The sequence below is a fragment of the Nycticebus coucang genome, chromosome 4, assembly GCF_027406575.1.
Source record: "Nycticebus coucang isolate mNycCou1 chromosome 4, mNycCou1.pri, whole genome shotgun sequence".
In the NCBI taxonomy this organism is placed as follows: Eukaryota; Metazoa; Chordata; class Mammalia; order Primates; family Lorisidae; genus Nycticebus; species Nycticebus coucang.
The window spans coordinates 2612929-2628520 of record NC_069783.1 but is presented as its reverse complement, the minus strand read 5'-3'; the positions used below and the strand labels follow the sequence as shown (position 1 = coordinate 2628520).

The 15592-nt window shown below is 44.2% G+C and overlaps 1 protein-coding gene across 3 annotated transcripts in view; it reads right to left on the bottom strand.

Annotated features, from left to right (window-relative positions):
* TRAPPC12 (trafficking protein particle complex subunit 12) overlaps nt 1–15592 on the bottom strand; it is a 108464-nt gene that overhangs the window by 60210 nt on the left and 32662 nt on the right. For all 3 annotated transcript variants that reach the window (XM_053587106.1, XM_053587108.1, XM_053587107.1), the window contains exon 4: nt 8896–9009. In XM_053587106.1, coding sequence (XP_053443081.1) covers nt 8896–9009 — 114 coding nt within the window. The remainder of the gene's footprint in view (nt 1–8895; nt 9010–15592) is intronic.

The window sequence follows — 15592 nt, the reverse complement described above, 5'->3', positions numbered from 1 at the left end:
ACAGAAGGGAACCCTGCCGTCTGTGATACCTGGAATGAAGCTGGAGGACGTCATGTTATGTGAAACAAGCCAGGAGCAGGGAGGCAGATGCTGCACGTTCTCACTTGTGTGGAATTTAAAAAAGTTCAACGCACAGGAGCAGAGCACAGAACGGAGGTTACCAGGGGCTGGGGAGGGTGGGGGTATCTGGGAGATGCTGGTCAAAGGGCACGGGATTTCAGCTGAACAGGAGGAATGAGTTTGGGAGATCTGCTGCACGGCACGGCCACCAGAGGTAACAGCGACGTGCCGCTCACTTAAAAACTGCTGAGAGAGAGTTTACATTTCTCATTATGTATGTGAGGAAATGTATATGTTAATTAGCTTGATTTAGCCATTCCACAATGTCTATATATTTTAAAATATTGTGTTTCACATGATAACTATATAACATTTTTATTTATCAATTAAAAATTGAAATAAGCTTGAAAATGAGGTAAAAGGAATTTCTAAAAATCATATATAGCAAGCAACAGAACTAAAAGATAAGAAGCAAATTGAGTGTAATGGTCCTTTTTTTTTTTTTTAATAACATATGAGGTCTTGTTATGTTGCCCAGAAAGGACCTGAACTCCTGGGCTCAAGGAATTCTCCTGCCTCAGCCTCCCAAGCAGCTGGTCCTACAGGTGCAGCCGCCGTGCCCGGCTCACACGTTTTTTCCCCTGGGCATTTCCTTATGGCCATGCCTTGGAGGGTTTACACAGCCTATGAGGAGATGACACACCATTTGTCAGGCAGTGGGAAGCTAGTCACGGTTTTTGACCTGCTCTGTTTCCAACCAGGCCAATCCCCCCTCCTTATAACTTGGTGGGGTCCCCCACTCCCAGGAGGTCAGCACACTGAGGTGGAACTCGGTTGTGGACACCCCATCAGCACAGTGCACTATCGCCCACAAGTCCTGGGCTCAAGTGATCCACTGGCCTCGGCCTCCTGCACAGCTGGGATGACAGGAGCGCTGGGCACTGCTGCTCAGCAGGGACACAGGGTGGCCAGAACGGCATGTGAGACTGTCTCAGTGGCCGTTTGCTGAGCCAGTGTACAGACAGGGTTGAAGTAAGTTCACACAGGAGGTGAAGCAGCATTCCCGGGAGGCCTGAACGGGAGACAGTGATGGGTTTGAAGAAAAATAACCTAGGATTTGGTGAATCAGTGGGGGCGAAGGGGAGACACATGTCTAAAGCCAGAGCTGCCCTTATCTTCCTGTGCTCCGTCCACTGTTCGGGGAAGACACTGTAGAAAAGGGAGCCTGTTTGAAAGAACCACACCAGCAGCTCTCCCCAGACTCATCTCCTTCAGAGGCTTTTCACAGTTCTGGAGAGTCTGGTGATCTTTTTAGTTCTGGGGAGTCCTATGTAAGGTAGAGTAATGGCTAAAACAACCACCCCAGAAAAAAAGTAAGAATTTATAAACTTTTGTAGTTGTTCCTTCTCATCAGAGAAGTCGCCTTTTGTTCATAACTCTGCTTTATGCATTCCTTTTCATTTTGTAAATTTTAGAGCAAGTGATATTATCATACCAGGAGGACAAAGCCACGGCACAGGGACTTGGTGCAGACGGCACCACCCACGTCACTGCTTTCCCCCAGGCCCAGACACACCAGGGGGCCTGTGCCAGCTGCCGCTCCCAACTAGACAGGGAACCACCTGCCAACCTCAGCCACAGCCCATCTCACTGAGTGCCCTGCAACGAACTTCTGGCATGACAGTGTGGAGTGAGAATCCCAGTTCCCCTGGGTGTAAGAGAAACAGCGTAACTAAGAAAGGAAGAAGCAGCGTAATTTCACACTGAGATTAAGCTCAGGATATGAAAAGTCATTTTTTTTGGCTCGGCGCCTATAGCACAGTGGTTATAGCACCAGCCACATACACCGAGGCTGGCGAGTTTGAATCCAGCCTGGGCCAGCTAAGCAACAATGACAACTGCAATAGCATTGTGGAGGATGCCTATAATTCCAGCTACTTGGGAGGCTGAGGCAAGAGAATCACTTAAGCCCAAGAGTTTGAGGTTGCTGTGAGCTGTGACACCACAGCACTCTAGCTAGGGTGACATAGTGAGATCTGTCTCAAAAAAAAAAAAAAAGCCATTTTTTGTTTGTTCTCAAATTATTTTTTTTTTTTCTTTTTTTTTTATTGTTGGGGATTCATTGAGGGTACAATAAGCCAGTTACACTGATTGCAATTGTTAGGTAAAGTCCCTCTTGCAATCATGTCTTGCCCCCATAAAGTGTGACACACACTAAGGCCCCACCCCCCTCCCTCCCTCTCTCTTTCTGCTTACCCCCCCATAACCTTAATTGTCATTAATTGTCCTCATATCAAGATTGAGTACATAGGATTCATGCTTCTCCATTCTTGTGATGCTTTACTAAGAATAATGTCTTCCACTTCCATCCAGGTTAATACGAAGGATGTAAAGTCTCCATTTTTTTTAATGGCTGAATAGTATTCCATGGTATACATATACCACAGCTTGTTAATCCATTCCTGGGTTGGTGGGCATTTAGGCTGTTTCCACATTTTGGCGATTGTAAATTGAGCTGCAATAAACAGTCTAGTACAAGTGTCCTTATGATAAAAGGATTTTTTTCCTTCTGGGTAGATGCCCAGTAATGGGATTGCAGGATCAAATGGGAGGTCTAGGTTGAGTGCTTTGAGGTTTCTCCATACTTCCTTCCAGAAAGGTTGTACTAGTTTGCAGTCCCACCAGCAGTGTAAAAGTGTTCCCTTCTCTCCACATCCACGCCAGCATCTGCAGTTTTGAGATTTTGTGATGTGGGCCATTCTCTCTGGGGTTAGATGATATCTCAGGGATGTTTTGATTTGCATTTCTCTAATATATAGAGATGATGAACATTTTTTCATGTGTTTGTTAGCCATTCGTCTGTCGTCTTTAGAGAAAGTTCTATTCATGTCACTTGCCCATTGATATAAGGGATTGTTGGCTTTTTTCATGTGGATTAATTTGAGTTCTCTATAGATCCTGGTTATCAAGCTTTTGTCTGATTGAAAATATGCAAATATCCTTTCCCATTGTGTGGGTTGTCTCTTTGCTTTGGTTATCGTCACCTTAGCTGTACAGAAGCTTTTCAGTTTAATGAAGTCCCATTTGTTTATTTTTGTTGTTGTTGCAATTGCCATGGCAGTCTTCTTCATGAAGTCTTCCCCCAGGCCAATATCTTCCAGTGTTTTTCCTATGCTTTCTTTGAGGATTTTTATTGTTTCGTGCCTTAAATTTAAGTCCTTTATCCATCTTGAGTCAATTTTTGTGAGTGGGGAAAGGTGTGGGTCCAGTTTCAGTCTTTTACACGCAGACATCCAATTCTCCCAACACCATTTATTGAATAGGGAGTCTTTCCCCCAAGGTAAGTTCTTGTTTGGTTTATCGAAGATTAGGTGGTTGTAAGATGTTAGTTTCATTTCTTGGTGTTCAATTCGATTCCAAGTGTCTATGTCTCTGTTTTTGTGCCAGTACCATGCTGTCTTGAGCACTATGGCTTTGTAGTACAGACTAAAATCTGGTATGCTGATGCCCCCAGCTTTATTTTTGTTACTAAGAACTGCCTTAGCTATACGGGGTTTTTTCCGGTTCCATACAAAACGCAGAATCATTTTTTCCAAATCTTGAAAGTACGATGTAGGTACTTTGATAGGAATGGCATTGAATAGGTAGATTGCTTTGGGAAGTATAGACATTTTAACAATGTTGATTCTTCCCATCCATGAGCATGGTATGTTCTTCCATTTGTTAATATCCTCTGCTATTTCCTTTCTGAGGAGTTCATAGTTTTCTTTATAGAGGTCCTTCACCTCCTTCGTTAGGTATATTCCTAGGTATTTCATTTTCTTTGAAACTATGGTGAAGGGAGTTGTGTCCTTAATTAGCTTCTCCTCTTGACTGTTATTGGTGTATACAAAGGCTACTGACTTGTGGACATTGATTTTATATCCTGAAACATTACTGTATTTTTTGATGACTTCTAGGAGTCTTGTGGTTGAGTCTTTGGGGTTCTCTAAGTATAAGATCATGTCGTCAGCAAAGAGGGAGAGTTTGACCTCCTCTGCTCCCATTTGGATTCCCTTTATTTCCTTGTCTTGCCTAATTGTATTGGCTAGAACTTCCAGCACTATGTTGAATAGTAAAGGTGACAGAGGACAACCTTGTCTGGTTCCAGTTCTAAGAGGAAAAGCTTTGAGTTTTACTCCATTCAGTAAAATATTGGCTGTGGGTTTGTCATAGATAGCTTCAATCAGTTTTAGAAATGTGCCACCTATGCCTATACTCTTCAGTGTTCTAATTAGAAAAGGATGCTGGATTTTATCAAATGCTTTTTCTGCATCTATTGAGAGGATCATGTGATCTTTATTTTTGCCTCTGATAATATGGTGGATAACGTTTATGGACTTGCGTATGTTGAACCAGCCTTGCATCCCTGGGATGAAGACTGCTTGATCATGATGAATGACTTTTTTGATGATAAGCTGTAATCTATTGGCTAGGATTTTGTTGAGAATTTTTCCATCTATATTCATGAGTGAGATTGGTCTGAAATTCTCCTTTTTGTTTGGGTCTTTTCCTGGTTTTGGTATCAGGGTGATGTTTGCTTCATAGAATGTGTTGGGGAAGATTCCTTCTTCCTCAATTTTTTGGAATAATTTCTGCAGTACAGGAATAAGCTCTTCCTTGAAGGTTTGATAGAATTCTGGAGTGAAGCCATCTGGACCAGGGCATTTTTTAGTTGGAAGCTTTTTTATTGTTTCTTTGATCTCAGTGCTTGAAATTGGTCTGTTGAGGAGGTCTGTTTCTTCCTGGCCAAGTCTAGGGAGAGGGTGTGATTCCAAATATTGATCCATTTCCTTCACATTGTCAAATTTCTGGGCATACAGTTTCTGGTAGTATTCAGAGATGATCTCTTGTATCTCTGTGGGATCAGTTGTTATTTCCCCTTTATCATTTCTGATTGAGGTTACTAGAGATTTTACTTTTCTATTTCTAGTTAGTCTGGCCAATGGTTTATCTATTTTATTTATTTTTTCAAAAAACCAACTCCTTGTTTCATTAATATTCTGAATGATTCTTTTGTTTTCAATTTCATTGATCTCTGATTTGATTTTGGAGATTTCTTTTCTTCTACTGAGTTTAGGCTTAGATTGTTCTTCTTTTTCCAATTCCATAAGGTCTCTTGTGAGATTGTTGATGTGCTCTCTGTCTGTTTTTCGAATGTAGGCATCTAAAGCGATGAATTTTCCTCTCAAAACTGCTTTTGCAGTATCCCACAGGTTTTGGTAGCTTGTGTCTTCATTGTTGTTATGCTTAAGGAAGTTAGTGATTTCCTGTTTGATTTCTTCCTGCACCCATCTGTTATTCAACAGAAGATTGTTTAATTTCCATGCCTTTGGATGGGGTCGAGCATTTTTGTTAGAGTTGAGTTCCACCTTTAGTGCCTTATGGTCTGAAAAGATACAAGGTAAAATTTCAATTCTTTTGATTCTGTTGATATTTGTTTTGTGTCCCAGGATATGATCAATTTTGGAGAATGTTCCATGGGGTGATGAGAAGAATGTATATTCTTTATCTTTGGGGTGGAGTGTTCTATATGCGTCTATCAAGCATAATTGTTCTAGGGTCTCATTTAAATCTCTTATATCTTTGTTTAATTTCTGTTTAGAGGATCTGTCCAGCTCTGTAAGAGGTGTGTTAAAGTCCCCTGTTATGATGGTATTATCAGATATCATATTGCTCAGACTGAGTAAGGTCTGTTTCAAGAATCTGGGAGCATTTAAATTTGGTGCATAGATATTTAGAATTGAAATGTCTTCTTGTTGTAGTTTTCCCTTGACCAATATAAAGTGACCATCTTTGTCTTTTTTGACTTTAGTTGCTTTAAATCCACATGTATCTGAAAATAAGATTGCAACTCCTCTTTTCTTCTGAATTCCATTTGCCTGAAAAATTGTCTTCCAACCCTTGACTCGGAGCTTTAATTTGTCTTTTGAAGCCAGGTGTGTTTCTTGCAGACAGCAAATGGATGGCTTGTGTTTTTTAATCCAGTCAGCCAATCTATGTCTCTTCAGTGGGGAATTCAAGCCATTAACATTTATTGAGATAATTGATAAGTGTGGTAGTATTCTATTCGTCTTATTTGGTGAGAGTCCATTGCTTAGTTTTATCTTTTGCATCAGTGGGGAGGTTAGGTTCTGTCCTTTGATTTCTGAGTTCTTACTTTGCTGCTGATCCATTGTGGTGGTCAGTGTGCAGAACAGGTTGAAGTATTCCCTGTAGAGCTGGTCTTGTTGTGGTGAATTTCCTCAATGTTTGTATATCCGTAAATGATTTGATTTCTCCATCAATTTTGAAGCTTAGCTTAGCAGGGTACAGAATTCTGGGCTGAAAATTGTTCTGTTTAAGTAGATTAAAGGTAGATGACCATTGTCTTCTTGCTTGGAAAGTTTCATTAGAGAAGTCTGAGGTCACTCTGATGGATTTGCCCCTTTAGGTCAACTGGCGCTTACTCCTGGCAGCTTGCAGAATCTTTTCTTTTGTCTTGACTTTGGACAGGTTCATCACAATGTGTCTTGGAGAAGCTCGGTTAGAGTTGAGGCGACCCGGGGTCCGATAGCCCTCTGAAAGCAGTGTGTCAGAATCTTTGGTGATGTTTGGGAAATTTTCTTTTATAATATTCTCTAGTATGGCTTCCATTCCTCTGGGGCATTCTTCTTCCCCTTCTGGAATTCCTATAACTCGTATGTTGGAACGTTTCATAAAGTCCCATAATTCTGACAGTGAACGTTCTGCTTTCTCTCTCTTCTTTTCTGCCTCTTTTACTATCTGAGTTATCTCAAAAACTTTGTCTTCTACCTCTGAAATTCTTTCTTCTGCATGGTCTAACCTGTTGCTGATACTTTCCATTGCATCTTTAAGTTCCCTGATTGACTGTTTCATTTCCTTCAGCTCTGCTATATCCTTTTTATATTCTTCATATCGTTCATCTCTGATTTGATTCTGTTTTTGGATTTCCTTTTGGTTATTTTCCACTTTATTAGCAGTTTCCTTCATTGTTTCCATCATTTCTTTCATTGTTTTCAACATGTGTATTCTAAATTCCCTTTCTGTCATTCCTAACATTTCTGTATAGGTGGAATCCTCTGCAGTAGCTACCTCATGGTCCCTTGGTGGGGTTGTTCTGGACTGGTTCTTCATGTTGCCTGGAGTTTTCTGCTGATTCTTCCTCATGAGTGATTTCTTTTATCTGTTTCCTTGCCCTAATTTTCCTTTCACTTCCTCTTGCTCTTTAAGTTCTTGTGCCTGTGGACTAAGGGTTACAGGACCAGAAAGGTGAGAAGGTTAAAGAGCAAAAAAGGGATGAAAGAAAGGAGGACCGAGTGATAAGAAAAAAAAGAAAGATAGAGAAAGGAGAGGGGGTAGGGATAAGGAATATTGACAAAAAGAAGAGAGGCACAGAAAGAGGGAGACAGGGCAATATAGGTGTACAGTAGGGTACTTTGACACAACCTTAAAAAACCCCACCTTCTGGGGGTTGTGTGCCCAGTTGGGTGGTTCCCTTGAGGTCAGCAGCTCTTTGCTAACCTGGTCAGACACAGTACCCCACCTCCACCAAGTAGAGAGGAAAGACAAAAATGCTATAAATCAAACCAAAACAAGCAAACAGAAAACTTTATGGCGATAAAATTGGGTGAAAAACCAAGTGATAGCGGTAGAAACACTAGCAAAAATGAAGTTGTAGTTATTAAAAAAGGCAGCAATGGGAAATTATAATTAAACTAGAAAAATTGAGAAAGGAAAAGGGATCTGTATGGAAAAGATTGAAATTAAGAAACAAAAGAACATCAACAACGTCAAAATAAACAAACAAAAAAACCCAACCAAACAAAAAAAAAAGAAAAAAAAAATACACAACCAAAAACAAAGCAGTTTGTATATGTTGTTGAATATTGTCTGGGCAACACGTGGTCTTTTGGGGTATGAGATGTTAGTCACAGTTCTGATACGACTGGAGGCTGCTGATTTCTCAAACCCCAGCAGGTAGACACCCTAAATCTCTCTTCAGCCCACTTAAAAGGCACTTTGAACTTGTAAACTTGCTGAGCAGAAGCTTTCCCAGCTTTCTTGCTGGAATCACTGCTGAAGTGGCTATCCACTTACTCAGTGTGCCAAAACCGGTCTCACTCTGCCCCTGAGGGTTAGGGCTGCAAGGCAGCTCAGACCCCACCCTTAGGCTACTTGGTTGCTGGGTTACCAGCTCCCACCCGTTTCTAGCTCTGCGACCCTGAGGGCGGAGCTTGCCGGGGCAGATCACTGACAATGGATCCGTGTGACCCACCGCCAAACACTATTAGCTCCGTCTGGCTCAGCGGCTCAGACTGGGGCCCTAGACAACGGCCAAAGTTCTCCGCACTCCCACTCAGGCCTTCCCCAAGGCAGTTCAACTCAGTGCCAAGTCCAAGGACATCAAAAGAGTTCACAGGTAAGGCCTTTCTGGTTTGCAGTCTCGCTGCTACTGAACTTACAGTTGTGGGCGGGTTTAGACGGGTTGAACACACGCGACCACTTGCCGGTTTTCCACTGTTTTAGTCCTCCTCTTGGGGTCCAGAAGTCTCTCGCTGACTCCCTGTATCCTCATAGGAGTGATGATAGGCAGGTCCCACCAGGCAGAGATGCCTGGAGTCCTATCTCCCCAGACTCACGGTGCCCAGATGCAAGGAAGCTGTTACTCGGCTGCCATCTTGCTCCGCCCCCTGTTCTCAAATTATTTTTATTGGCATGAAAGGCCAGGATCTCTTCCGTGTCCCCAAACTATTGTAAGCCAAATAAAAGTCTAGCAACCAAAAGGCGTCTCACCTGCAGCGAGTCTGTTGTGTGGCTGGTGGGCAGCCCACTCTTGCCATAGCCCTGGCCGTGAGCTGTGAGGAGGCGCCCGCAGAGGTCCACTGCTGCCCTCCAGTTTCGGCAGCTCTGCAAGATACAATGGGACGTGTGGTCAGACACACACAGGACGGGAGGGACGCGTGTCCAGATACACACACAGGACAGGAGGGACGCGCGTCTGGACACACACAGAGGACAGGAGGGACACGTGGCCAAAGTTCCATCCAGCTATCAGAAACCAAGAAGGCAAAGGTGGTGAGCCACAAGCAGAGGGCAGAGCCCCCACACTGCGCTGTAAGGAGGCAGGAGGGCCATGGGGCTGCAGCTGGAGAGGATCACATCTTAGAACATTCACTCTCAACACCCAGACAGCAGACTTTGTACCGGAAAGCTCCCCCAGCCTCTAGTCTAGGACCAGTTTCCTTTTTAGCAAGATTAGTCAACATGGTTTCTGTCAATTTAAAGTCAATAATTTAATTTCATCAAACTATGTGTCAGATATATTTTCTGGTGTCTGTAAGATCTGCATGTGACTGTAAGTGGTTCTATGTTCAATATAATCCTAACTTACCAGTACGAACATAAAAAAAAATGAACTATGCTAAATCTGCTTGTCACAGGCCAGTGGTTGACACACAGGCTTCTTCATGTCACTTCATGCTGGAGCTTCAACCTGGGCTGGCGGGTGCCCTCCCATCCTGATCTCTTGCCCTGGTGCACCAGGGAGTGAGCAGGAAACACACATCACCGGAGAGAGTGTGAGACCCTGTACGGGCTCACAGCGGACGCTCAGCGTGTGTTTCTCAACACCATAGGCGCCATCTGTGAATGCTGCTGACGTGTGGGGCCAACACACAGGCTTCAAGGTGGGGTTGCCGGGGCAGAGTGTGAATGAATGAATGCCACGTCCCAGACTCAACAGCCAGGGTCGAGCAAGGAAGACAGACATGAAACAGCTGTTTCTCAAGGACTGATGAAGTGGTTTTGTGCCCAGTCAAGTGCTTCTTCAGCGATAAGTTTGGGAGTTTCCACACTTAAAAACATGCATCAGAGTGCGTCTCACGCCTCCTCTGTACACTAACTCCTGTGTGCACTGCTCCCCTCGCCGTCTCCTCATGGCCAGCAAGGACACGGGGAACATGGGCCTCTGCTAGTGGAGATTCTCCAAGTGACACTGACGGAGCTCTGCTCTTCTTCCTTCGGGATCCCTGAGGAGGGAGAGAACCGAATCTTCTCACTCCCTGGGAGGGGAGCAGAGGATGTGGGGCACAAGGAACTGCTCCTCGGTGCTGGCGGGAATGCAAAATGGCACAGCAACTTTGGAAGACGACTTGGCGTTTTCTTATAAAACTCAGTACTCTCTTCCATACAGTGAAGCAATTCCAGTATTGCTTTGCACTCCTGATAACTGGCCTAAGTGAACTGAACACTTACACCCATACAAAAGCCGCCTCATTGTCAGTGTTCTGGATTTGGTCATGCTGACAGGTGCACGCTGGTACCTTGCTGCAGGGTGAACTTCCCAGCTTTCTCTCACAGTTCTCCCTGTGCCGTACCTGCCACGGCCTGACAAGGAGCACCAGCTCCAGGGCACACTGCAAAGACTGCCAGGATGATTCAGATGTGATTTCTTAGTATGTATCTTGCGGTCTGCTTTGTTTCGGACCATGAGGAAGCTGCACACAGGTGACGCACACAGGTTCCCGCTGCTGGCGCTGCCCCACCACACCACGCTTCCTGCACCTCGGCTGTGCCCTCCCTCGCCAGCTGCCACGCAACCACTTAGCCATGGCCGAGCAGCTCCGGTCACCTGCGAAGATGAAGCTGGTACCATTCCCTCCACCTGTCCAACTGTAGCAAAACAGTTTCAAGTAATACCGGATTCCTGTGTTCTGGTTGACAGTTGAGAATTATTTTTAGACTGGTTAAGATAATTTACTGAAACCATCTCCAAATGCCTTCTCTAGTCTAAACGATGCAGACAGCCATGTATTCTCTTCGAATTGCAGATATGAACAAGCGTGTGGGAACCACGCTCTGCCAAGTGTGAGCAGCTCTGTCTACGCATCTGGGCAGACCCTGTATCCAGGGGCAATTAAGGATGGCATGGGTCCTCTAAGGATGGTTTTTCCTGAAGTGTATCGCTTTTGCACCATTGTATGGTCAAACCATCATAAGTTGACCCCAGTCGGTATCTGCCACAGCTTGGTTCTAGTTCCCCCAGAGACACCAGATCCACAGGGCTCAAGTTCCTTGGCCAGTCTTCTGCATCCACAGTTCTGCACCTGAAGATTCAACCAACCATGGACTGAAACGTCGCTATTGTAACACGTCATATTTTTGATCTGCAGTGGCTGAATCCATGGATGGGGAGCCTGTGGATAGGGAGGGCCAACTGTACATGCACACGTGTGCATACACAACCGTGTATACACACACGCACGTACACGCACAAGTATGGAGATTCAGCTAAGCCTGGTGGGGCAGGGCCAGTGAGTGTTCCCAGACAAACAGAGCACTTGGACTGGATGAGACGGCACCAGGCACAGGCAGAGGGCTCAGGGAAGGCACGGTGTAGGTGCGCACTATGGCCTGCGAGGACAGCCTAGCACCCGAGGCCTGTGGAACTCACAAGAAAATGTGCTGATTGAGACACGGTGGAGTGAGTTCAAGGTGCTGCAGACCTCGGGGTCTGAGGGACGGTATTGGGGGGATGGCAGGGGAGAGGCTGACTAGAGCCGGAGGGCAGGAGAGGGTGACAGGATCCCCGAGGGCTGTGATGAGAGAGATTCCCCGGATTAACCCTCAGAGCGGAATGACTGCTGCTGGGATCACACCACCATGTTTATATGGATTACAAAATGCAGTAAGATTTCTTCCAAGACAACATGAGCCTGCTTTGAGGGACTGGTACAATGTGTGCTGGCTGCCAAGTGGGTCACATTTCCCCAAACCGAGTGAGCTTAATCTGTAGTCCACGTGCTGCTGGAAATATAATTAAATCACACATGCAACATACTATGTGCTAAAAATTAATTATATCCTTGCAACAGTTTAAAATTTATGATCAAACATTTTAAATAACTAAAAGATGTGTGTGGAGTACCTAGTTTTCTGATTCTTTGGAGGGTATTACATGAACAAAAAGGGACCTGAGCTAGGTTAGTGAATCATACACAAAACACTCAAGACTCCCAGGTTGTGAGCATCAGCGAATGCAGGGGACACTGGGAGGGCAGCAAGGTGAGGTGGTGGTGCCGACCAGATTGTCATGTGCGCCAGAACCTCCTCCATATTGACCTGGCTGTCACACAGGTGGCATCAGCTAATACTGTCTGCACCCCACCCCACCCCACCCCTTGTGCACATTGTAGGACTCCTAAAAAACAAAGCATGAAGTGGGAAACGAAAGTCAGTCATGAATAGTGATATAAAGTATTCTCATATGTATCCTTGTAATCTTTTTAAAAATATATTGTTTCAATGCCTGAGTTCATGAGTTCAAGACCAGCCTGAACCAGAATGAGACCTTGTCTCTAAAAATAGCCGGGTGTTGTGGTGGGCACCTGTAGTCCAGCTACTCGGGAGGTTGAAGCAAGAGAATTGCTTGATTCCAAGAGTTTGAGGTTGCTGTGAGCTGTGATACCACAGCCCTTTACTGAGAGCGACAAAGTGAGACTGTCTCAAAAAAAAAAAAAAAAAGTTTCAGGGCGGTGCCAGTAGCTCAGTGTGTAGGGCACCGGTCACATACACCAAGGCCGGCCAGTTTGAACCCAGCCTGGGCCAGCTAAAAAACAACAATGGCAACAACAACAACAAAATAGCTGGATATTGTGGAGGGAGCCTGTAGTACCAGCTGCTCAGGCAAGAGAATTGCATAAGCACAAGAGTTGGAGGTTGCTGTGAGCTGTGATGCCCTGGCACTCTACCCAGGACGACAGCTTGAGACTGTCTCAAAAATTAAAGTTTCATATCATTAACTTAAATTTTCTTGTATCCTCCAATATTTTCCTAAAACATGATTTTTAATGGTGCATGATATTCAATAACACAAATGCAGCCGTCATCTGTTAACTGGATCCCCTACCTTGTACATGTGCACGTGGGTCAGCTCTCCAGAAGCTTCAGGACTCACTCACCAGGAGCTGCTGTGCCACTGACCTGACCAAACGCTGTCCTGCTACCATGCCAGCCTAAAGCCCTTGCCAAGGGTCTCTGGGGTGACTGTGAGCGACTGAGACGAGGAGATCCCTCCTTGCCCCTACAATGAGTAGCAGCCCAGTATAAAAGAAATCACGGGCTCCCTGCAGTCTCAGGACTCAACTTCCTGACCCTCGCAAACAGAAGCAGGGCACAAACTAACAGAAAATGGCAAAGTCCTCAGTGAAGAGCCAGGGCACGTGTTAGAATTTTAAGTTTTTGTGAACAAAAGTTCTAAAAAGTTAAGAAAGAAACTGTAGATGACAGTTACTAAATTCTGCCAGTGTCCCACCCCCAGGCACGGCCCTGTGCAGTGATGGTGTCACCTGCTCTCTTCCAACAGGTCCTTGGGAGCAGAGGGCACTGCTGATTTTTGTGTAACAGACGAACGTGATCCTTTGCACACAGTGGGTACTTACTAAGCGCTTGCTACGTGACTTCCGGTGTGTTTTCCTGGTTTTGTTACTATTCCTCTCTCATCTGCGTCCAATACTCACAGCTCAGTCAGGTCTTTCCAGGTTGCACTTACCAACTTATTTGCCTCCCTTGGTGTAAAACCATCCTTAGTTTTCCCCAGTTTTAAGTGTGCTGATGAGGCCTACAGTAAGTGCAGGCCGTGCGAAGCACAAGTGTCATCAACGACTTAAAACGGATGACGCCTCCTAGTCCCGAGCTGGCCACCTGGAGCTGCACATGACAGTGAAATCTGTCGTGGATGAAGAAGGCACAGCTGGCCTGGGCTGCCCCCCATGTGAACTGGCCCGCCCCGGCCCACCGAGATCACTGCCCTTCAAACCCAGCTCCAACGTGCTCTCAACAGTGTTTCCCTCTTCACGGTGTCTTTCCTGTGCGAGGTGAAGCCTTCCTACTCTTAACCCGTCTCTCCTCTGGCTCTTTGGGGCAGTGCAGTCTACCGCATAGCTTGTTAATTTCTAAAAGATACATCTCTAGGCTTCACGTGCTCAGACAAAAGGAAACAAAAGAAAATAAAGATGGAAGAAAATAACTTCTACAAGTATTTCTTTTTCATAAGCATTTCTCTGTGTGGCATTTGGCATATACAAAAGTTGTATAACAGACAGCAATGTCAAAAAAGCACAACGAAAAGATGCTAAAAAACATTTAACCACACTAGTAATAAAAAATGCAAATTCTATTGTACTAGTGAGTTAATCTTTACTAGCAAAAAAAAAAAAAAAAAAGAAAGAAAAAAAGCAAATGGTGTTGTTACCCTAAGAAATTAGGAGAAAAATTGCTTTTAAAGATACAAGTAAGGGTAGGCAAGGAGAAATTAAAGCAAGCACATTCATGTTGTTGATGAATGTAAACAGGGATAATCGTTCTGACACACAGTGAGCAATATATATTGAAAGCTGCAAAAATGGCCACACTCTTTGTCTTAATAATTCTCCTTCTAAGATTTATCCCAGAGAGAGAACCACAAATGCAGAAAAGATTTCTGTATAAGGTGGATTTATCCCAAGGATATTTTTAATAGCTTCAAATTATATAGCCATTAAAATGCTTTAATAGACTCTTTACTACGGGGAAATGCCTAAGATACGATAAATAACACCACAAAATTATACAAGCATGATAGGAAATTTGCATATGGTATATGTATACAAATAAATGTCCATTAATCCTCAGATATGTACTGTGTATTATACACCTGTGTGTACGCATATACATACATATGTGCTAAAATGTAAAATAGTGGTATTTTTTTTTAATTGTTGGGGATTCATTGAGGGTACAAGATGTGTCACATACTGAGACCCCCCCCACTCCTTCCCTCTCTCTGCTCTCCCCTTCCCCCGCCCCCCACCATGTCATTAATTGTCGTCGCGTCAAAATTGAGTACATAGGATTCATGCTTCTCCATTCTTGTGATGCTTTACTAAGAATAATATGTTTCACTTCCATCCAGGTTAATACAAATGCTGTAAAGTCTCCAATTTTCTGTTAATGGCTGGATAGCATTCCATGGTATACATGTACCACAGCTTATTAATCCATTCCTGGGTTGGGGGGCATTTAGGTTGCTTTCACATTTTGGCGATTGTAAACTGAGTAGCAATAAACAGTCTAGTGCAAGTGTCTCTATGATAAAAGGTTTTTTTTCCTTTTGGATAAATGCCCAGTAATGGGACTGCAGGATCAAACTGGACGTCTAGCATAAGTTCTTTGAGGTTTCTCCATACTTCCTTCCAAAAAGGTTGTATTAAGTTTGCAGCCCCACTAGCAGTGTAAGAGTGTCCCCTTCTCTCCACATCCATGCCAGCACCTGCAATTTTGAGATTTTGTGATGTGGGCCGTTCTCACTGGGGTTAGATGGTATCTCAGGGTGGTTCTGTTTTGCATTTCTCTAGTAATTATGGATGATGAGCATTTTTTCATATGTTTGCTAGCCATCCGTCTGTCTTCTTAAGAGAAAGTTCTGTTCATCTCTCTTCCCCATTGATATATC